The sequence below is a fragment of the Bidens hawaiensis genome, unplaced genomic scaffold, assembly GCF_021521415.1.
Source record: "Bidens hawaiensis isolate Kalapana, Puna unplaced genomic scaffold, B.hawaiensis_p1.1 tig00001521_1, whole genome shotgun sequence".
NCBI classification, from domain to species: Eukaryota; Viridiplantae; Streptophyta; class Magnoliopsida; order Asterales; family Asteraceae; genus Bidens; species Bidens hawaiensis.
Genome location: NW_027491087.1, coordinates 3249758 through 3257561, shown reverse-complemented (window position 1 = coordinate 3257561; position 7804 = coordinate 3249758). Strand labels below are relative to the sequence as shown.

The 7804-nt window shown below is 33.8% G+C and overlaps 1 protein-coding gene across 1 annotated transcript; it reads right to left on the bottom strand.

Moving 5' to 3' along the window:
- Positions 1-3615: 3615 nt before the first annotated feature.
- Positions 3616-7593, bottom strand: LOC143584020 (uncharacterized). The gene is made up of 14 exons (XM_077066177.1): positions 7362-7593; positions 7235-7324; positions 7018-7076; positions 6715-6801; positions 6262-6412; positions 6082-6135; positions 5692-5859; positions 5353-5492; positions 5086-5262; positions 4914-4995; positions 4680-4833; positions 4457-4570; positions 4279-4374; positions 3616-3892 (listed from the first exon to the last, which is right to left on the bottom strand). Exons 1-13 carry the CDS (start codon positions 7521-7523, stop codon positions 4304-4306), a joined length of 1509 nt encoding a protein of 502 aa, XP_076922292.1. The 5' UTR covers positions 7524-7593; the 3' UTR covers positions 3616-3892; positions 4279-4303.
- Positions 7594-7804: the final 211 nt, after the last annotated feature.

The following is a 7804-nucleotide window of genomic DNA, read 5'->3' as shown; positions in this document are numbered from 1 at the left end:
CCGTGTGTTTTGTGGTTTAGATTACGAGTGAGCCTCTCTTGGGTCCACAACGGTCCGGTCCTTGGTCCTTGTATCTCCAAGAAATTGTTTTTGGGCCGGGACTGGTTTGACCCATTGTGCAATGCTAACCCTTGGTTTTGATATGGCTGGACCGGGTGGTTCGGATATCGAGTCAAAATGGATTATGTCAAAATGTATTTTAAGGTAAATTATTCAAGTTCCTGTAACTTCAAGCATGGTTAACATATTAGCGGTGTTTGTTACGTTAGAACTGGATGAAGTAAGTCAGCATGTTTGAGATTTATGTTCGGTTAATGGTTTGGCTTCGATATTTTCAGTCCGCTCGGTTTAAACTTGGAAAGTGCGTGTAAGTTGTAAAGTGAGTTTGTTTGCCTTTTTATAATTTTGAGTAAAGTGCCATTTTAGTCCTTGTGGTTTGGCAAATAATGCGAATTTAGTCCAAAAAGTTTATTTTTTGCATATGGACCTTCCACGTTTCCCAGTTCTTGCCAATTACATCCAAATCACTAACCTCGTTAAATTTTATCGTTAAGTCAGGGGTAGACATGTCTTTTCACTATTTTTTTTATTATAATACTTATTTCAGTGAACTACGGTTTTCGTCCTTTTGGTTTGTCCAAATCTGCGGTTTTAGTCCAATTGTTTTAAGTTTGCAATTTTCTTCCCTATGGTTTCATTTCACTTGCAATTAAACTCGAATTCCCTAATCTCGTTAAGTTTGGTTGTTAAACCCATCAGTGTGCCCTTCACGTGAGGGGCAATTTTGTTTCTTCTTTTTTCCCTTTTTCCCCAAATACACCTCAGCCCTCACGTGAGGGGGTTGCGAATTAGGGTTGAGGTTTATTTGGAGAGAAAAAAGACAAAATTGATCGTCACATGAGGTCCACGCAAATGGGTTAACACAAGACTTAACAAGGTTAATAAATTCGGGTTTAATTGCAAGTGAAATGAAACCATAAGAAAGAAAATGACAAATTTGAAACTACTGGACTAAAATTGCAGATTTTGTCAAACCAGAGGGACGAAAACCGCAGTTTACTTAAATAAGTATTATAATAAAGAAAGAGTGAAAAGACATGTCTACCCCTGACTTAACGATAAAATTTAACGGGGTTAGTGATTTGGATGTAATTGGCAAGAACTGAGAAACGTGGAGGGTCCATATGCAAAAAATAAACTTTTTGGACTAAATTCGCATTATTTGTCAAACCACAGGGACTAAAATGGCACTTTGCTCTATAATTTTTTTACTTTTTGAATATGCAGTTATACTTGCGTATTATAAGTGATATTAATCTTGCATTATTCAAGTCCTTTCCGTTTCTCTACGTGCATGGGTTATTATAGCAAATGCCGGTATCGTAACCAACCGATACCTACTGAGTACCAATTTCCCACGACACACGGGTTGATTGCAACGGTCATAATCATAAATCCTCTTTACCATTTTTAAATTATTAAATAAAAGTAGGGTTGCGTGTGGAACAACCGGTTTGAGATTTATGTTGATTGGTTGATGCTTAGGTTTTGATAGTTTTATAGCCAGTCGACGGTTTGTAACTTGAAACTAGTCATGTAAACCGAACATTTAAACGCTTTATTTATTGTCGAAATATGAGTAAATATGAAGGAAAGCATATACATATTATATTCATGTACATCTTTTATCATTATAAAACTTTTAATACAAACTAATCATTTTGAGAAAAAGTCAGGAGTGCCAAAATCAAACAATCAAGCCTCAAAACCACTAAAACCGGCTGGTTTGTCATGCCATTTTCGAAATAGTAGTTAGCAGTTTAACCTAGAATTTTCATCAAAACAGACATAACTGCGGACCGTAAATCCTTTGTTTATAACATAATTAAGCTCGAGTTTTCTTAAAATTAAATATAATTGTGCTAGACAAAATAGATTTATAGCCTCACGCATGTCACATGTTGCTTCAAAGTTCGATGGTCAAACTCTTACAAGAATATATTTTTTTTAAATTTATTTCAAGTATTAGTACCTTGAGTTGCCTCAAAATATATTAATTTTTAACAATCTATTAATTTTTTAAATAATGCAAATAATTATAACACATTAAATTAGAAAAATATATATCAATAACTATTTGTTTATTAAAAGAATAATCTGAAGATGAGACCTCATTCATCCTTAAGGCCAAAGTTGCCAAGGGAATGCTCCAAACACTTGAAAAAACTTGTGCAATGGAAGGATAGATGTCATGTCAATCTTTATAATTTTAACTTTTTAAAAATATATATACGTGTGAAAATATGTGTGCCTTAATTTGAAGTCAACAACATTGATGGCTAATATAAAGTCTACAATGAATGGTAGACTTTGTATTATATTGTTAGTAAAAAAAGATAGGCTATGAATCTTGGTACAAATTACGGGCAAGAAAAATAAGCCATTGTTCACATTCTAATTTTTGCCGATAAATAGGCTTCAATATGTACCAAAAATCACCACAGATACACACACTAAAACCACATATACAATAGAGATAGAAAAAATTACTCTTATGTGTATTTTCCTTTCGTATTATTGAAACCCAAAAGCGCCTTATGTAAATCTATCTGAATTAGAACATCTCTCATCTTTACTTGCCATAGAGGAAACCTGGTGTTTCGGTCTAACAACGGAATATCGAATTTCATTGTAGACATGATTTATCACTTGATAAAATAATTCCAATAAACTAATATTTAAACCCGGATGCTCTGATACCAATTGTGGTAAAAGAGTGTAAAAACACGCCCAAAGATTCGAGCAATAATTGATAATATTCGTCTGACGCGGAATAGAATTAATGTATCAAGCGTAATCAAGCACCAGGTAATATGAAAAACAGAAAGTAAGATAAAAGAGACACGGGAATTTATGTGGAAAACCCAAAACGGGAAAAACCATGGGTGGTGGAAACCGAGAAACAATCCACTATAATTTGCAGTGCAGTGTTAACAGAATTTGAAGTAAAGGCGGAGATTGTGAAAATATGTGTGCCTTACAAATTTGAAGTCAACATTGATGGCTAATATGAAGTCTACAATGGATGGTAGACTTTGTATTATATTGTTTGTTTGTCAACATTGATGGATGGTACAGAATTTGCACCAAGATTCATAGCCTATCATTTTTGACAAACAATATAATACAAAATTTACACCAAGATTCATAGCCTATCCTTTTTGACAAACAATATAATACAAAGTCTACAATTCATTGCAGACTTCATATTAGCCATCAATGTTGACTTCAAATTCGTAAGGCACACATATTTTCACAATCTCCGTCTTTACTTCAAATTCTGTAAACACTGCAAATTATAGTGGATTGTTTCTCGGTTTCCGCCACCCGTGGTTTTTCCCGTTTTGGGTTTTCCACGTAAATTCCCGTGTCTCTTTTATCTTACTTTCTGTTTTTCATATTACCTGGTGCTTGATTACGCTTGATACATTAATTCTATTCCGCGTCAAACTAATATTATCAATTACTGCTCGGATCTTTGGGCGTGTTTTTACACTCTTTTACCACAAATAGGATTAATAGTGAATAATATATAGCATTAACTATCATAAAAATGAAAAAAATCCAATCTACTTAGATATATAATGGTCACCAAAGGGAAGGAAATACACAACAAACCAAGACTTGAATATTCCAAAGCCTTTTAGTCTCACAATTTGATAACTTGCCTAACTACCAAAGTTGTATAATAACATGCCTACTTTGCATCTAAACATCCATTTTCTATCAACTTCATCGCCACAACAACATAACAGAACAGAACATTTGTTGGATCGTTTGTTGTTAAACGAAAAAACAACACGAAGACTCGTCCAATCATTTTCCGATGCTCCTTAAACACAAAACAAAAGACAAGTTACTGTTTTGGTGAATTTAAAGCTTGCAAGTTCTTCATAACTCGTAAAAAACTAAAAAAAAATTCTGATCTTTTAGAGCAAATTAAGTAGTTTTTCAAGATTTCTGATTACGTTAGCTGGTCCTGGTGAGCCCCGTGAGTTTTCACTTACGGGATCTCATAGCCACAAAAAAATGATCTTTTTTCTTGGATGTTAAATGTTGCATTAGTAATGCTTCACTTCGAAAGAGAAATCGATCCTTTTTGAGCAATTTAGTAACAGATCAAGATTTGTGATCTGGGATTTCATAAACAAGCAAAAGGGTATAATCTACTAATATTTTCTTGGATTTTCCCATTAAAATAAAAGAAAAAATTATTACCTTGAATTAGTAATATACTCGTCAACTAATGCCTTCTCTTGATCATTGTAAGCAAACCATTTCTCATCGAAGTAGTCACATCCTCATAACAAGAATCTGAAAATTTGATAACACATAATTACAAACATGCAACTTTAAATGCATGATTCGAGTTGTATAAATGGAAGCTGACACGAACCTTGAAGTAATATGCTGAGTTTCTCATAATGGCTTCGCAATTTCCAGAGTTTGCAGCCATTTATGTCCAAAAGAACGGGCTGTGATCTAACTACATATGATTCACGCGCTACATCTAAAATTGCAAAACAAATCAATGAGTTATAGATACAAACCTTAAACCCTGAAGTACATAATGAGATGTAATATAACTATTAACATATGTGGCTAAAGATCCTACAAACCTCTCATTTCCATGGAATTTGCAAGAATTTGAGCGCTTTCGGCCTTCAGTTTTGAAATAATATCATTATGTTCAGAAATGGAAAGCTGGATTCTGTTTCGTGATGCTATAGCTTTTGCCACCTCATCATGTACTTTCTTTTTAATATCTTTTTCCTATTTTAAATTCACAATAAATGACCATTTATCGAAACGAAAAATAATAAATTTCAATAATTTTCGGGCCTCAAAAATACCTTCTCTCTATTAGCAATCAGCCTCTCTTTCGCCGCCTTCTTTTCTTCCACATTTTTCTCCTCAATCCACAATCTCAGTCTTCTACAATAGAAAAACAAACCAACCAGATTTAATCAAAACATAAAGCAAGAAATTTTAGATTTTGAAATTATAAAAAACAAATGACTTTACACTGTGCCAAGAGATTCATCACACAAAAAGTTCAAAAGCCGAAGTTTTTTTGAAAAACTTAATTCATCATAACCATTCAGCTGCAAATTAAAACACTCCAAGAGCGAATCTTTTGATGGATATTGAGATTCAGAAATACACTCTTTAAACGCTTCCACCCATGAGTTTTCAGAATATCTGCATAATATTTAAGAACACGTTACGTTTATCATTAAGTGACTAGAAAATTGTTATTAACTTGTCAAACACTTAAATAAAAACACATACCTTCTCCCTAAATCTTCTTCTATCAAAGAGAGTAATCTGGTATGGAACCGAACGATTAACGATTCTTGTGTTTTATGCGCATTTTCGGATGCCAGTTCACTTAGTAGAATTTCAGAATCTCTGGTCTTTAACTGGAGGACCTAAAATGCAGCAAAAAAAAAAACTTTTAAAAAGGAGGAACAATATAATGAGGTCAACCAGACTAAATCAACGGTTAACAGATACGACAAAGTTTGATGCTTGTCGTGTCATGCGACCGTTATACTTTCCATGCAAAAGTTTCCATATTGAATCAACTAGTTACTTTCCAAATATGAAAATTAAAACACTCAAACTTACTTCTCCAAATGCTTCACAGAATTCTAATAACTGCAAAGCATGTCTGATATCTCCTGGAGGCAGGTCAACGCCTGCAAGATTGGTCAACTCTGTGCCCGGTGGTAGTTGAAGCTCCACATCATAATCTTCACTCGTGTCCTCAACTGTGCTTTTCTCCTCCTGGCAACTCTGAGAAACATTTGGATAAAGTTTATACATGATCGTTAAATTTCACACATTCCATAAATCATATCAATATATCATGTAATATTAGAAGCATTTGGATGCGCTTCTGTAGTCTGACTTTCTAATAACATAATATAATATAAGCATATGTTTTTAGGTTTGGCATCAATAAATAACTAAAAATGACATTTTTATGAGTTATGATGATGTTAACTTTTGTTTTACCTCACTTTCAGCATCTTCTTTCATCAGTTTCGTTTCGGGTTCATCTCCAGTCTCCTACAATCCAGTTTCACATAACCAAGTGAGACCTTCCAATTATTAACACTTCGTGCATGTGTGTGCATGTTTATTTATTTTTGTGTCATTGTGTGTGCGTTGAGTTGTTATTTTAAAGATTTGGACTTTATCATCAGCACTTCTCTTTTTACGAGCACCATACTTTACTTCGGTCACGGCTGATCCCTCCATATTTAAAAGATTAGAAACCGACTTATACCCGTTTTGTATTGCAATACGAGTAAGCGACCCCGTTGGAATGCATCCTTTCTTCTTCCTGCAACCACCATCATTTTTAAAACTCTTCAAACTTTAAAGTAGCAAAACCGCCTTTTCACTATATAATTTAACTAAACTTTTCAAAATCTTGAAAATCTTTACGAAACAAGTACGATGGTACTTCTCAAATACAAAATTGGTATGAATCTTGCTGCAAATATAGTACCAATAATAAAGATTCACACTTTTTTTAAAAGAATCTTCAAAAACTCAAACTTTACACCAAAATTTTCAGTCTTTGACCATACCCAACTTTGACCAAAGTCATAATAATAATATATGATCATATGATATACTTACATGCAAAAACTGCAATTGCACACGCCTCTGCACCTAGGGCAAATCCAATCACCAGAAGCTGCAGCTTCCTCAGCATTCTCCCCATACCTAATTCAATTCACCAAACAAAATCAACAAACCACAAACCCTAACCCCCAAATTAAAATTAGCGCATGGCCGTCTCGAACGGGATACAAGGCTCGGCCGCCATCGCTGTGGCCCGATTTTTTTTTAATTATATATATAACAATATTATTTTTAAAAAAATTAATACATTAATATGTAAAAAATATTTTAAAAATAGGGTCCTTTTTTCTTTTTTACGGGCATCCGAAATCTCGAAGACGGGTGTGAATTAGGGCAAAATGAGCTACCAAATTCACCTGTTCATTATATATATATAACAATATTATTTTTTAAAAATTTATACATTAATATGTAAGCAATATTTTTTTAAAAAAGGTCCTTTTTTTCTTTTTCACGGGCATCCGAAATCTCGAAGACAGGTGTGAATTAGGGAAAAACAAAGCAGCAAATTGACCTGTTCATTAGACACATTAAGTGGACACTTCTTATTATTTCCAGTTTGATTAGTACACGTCGCCACAAAGTCCAATGTCTTCTGTCGACACTAATAATAATATTATAATAATTATAACTATTAATACCTGGTGACATGTTTTCCCATTCTTTGAATCGTAGATTCGCCTTCCGATGACGCGAATTCCGGCGGATTTGGCGGGTTTAGGAGGAGGTGAGGACTGAGTTGACTCGGAGTGCATCGGTGGTGACTCGGTATTTCGGTCGTCTGGAATTGAGTTAGCAGCCATCGGAGGGTTGAGATCGCCGGTGACACGTCCGAGACTGTGAGAGTGGTCGGAAGGGGAAATGGTCTCTGTCTGGTGTATGGGTGACCCCACTTACCAGCATAACATACTTATTATTATTATTATTATTATTATTATTATTATTATTATTATTATTATTATTATTATTTTCATTTTTATTTTCATTTTTATTTTTATTTTTATTTTGAAATATGATTATACTATGTTATTTCATGTGTTTGATATAGATGATATCTTTCTATTAATTGCACCTGTTTGTACTT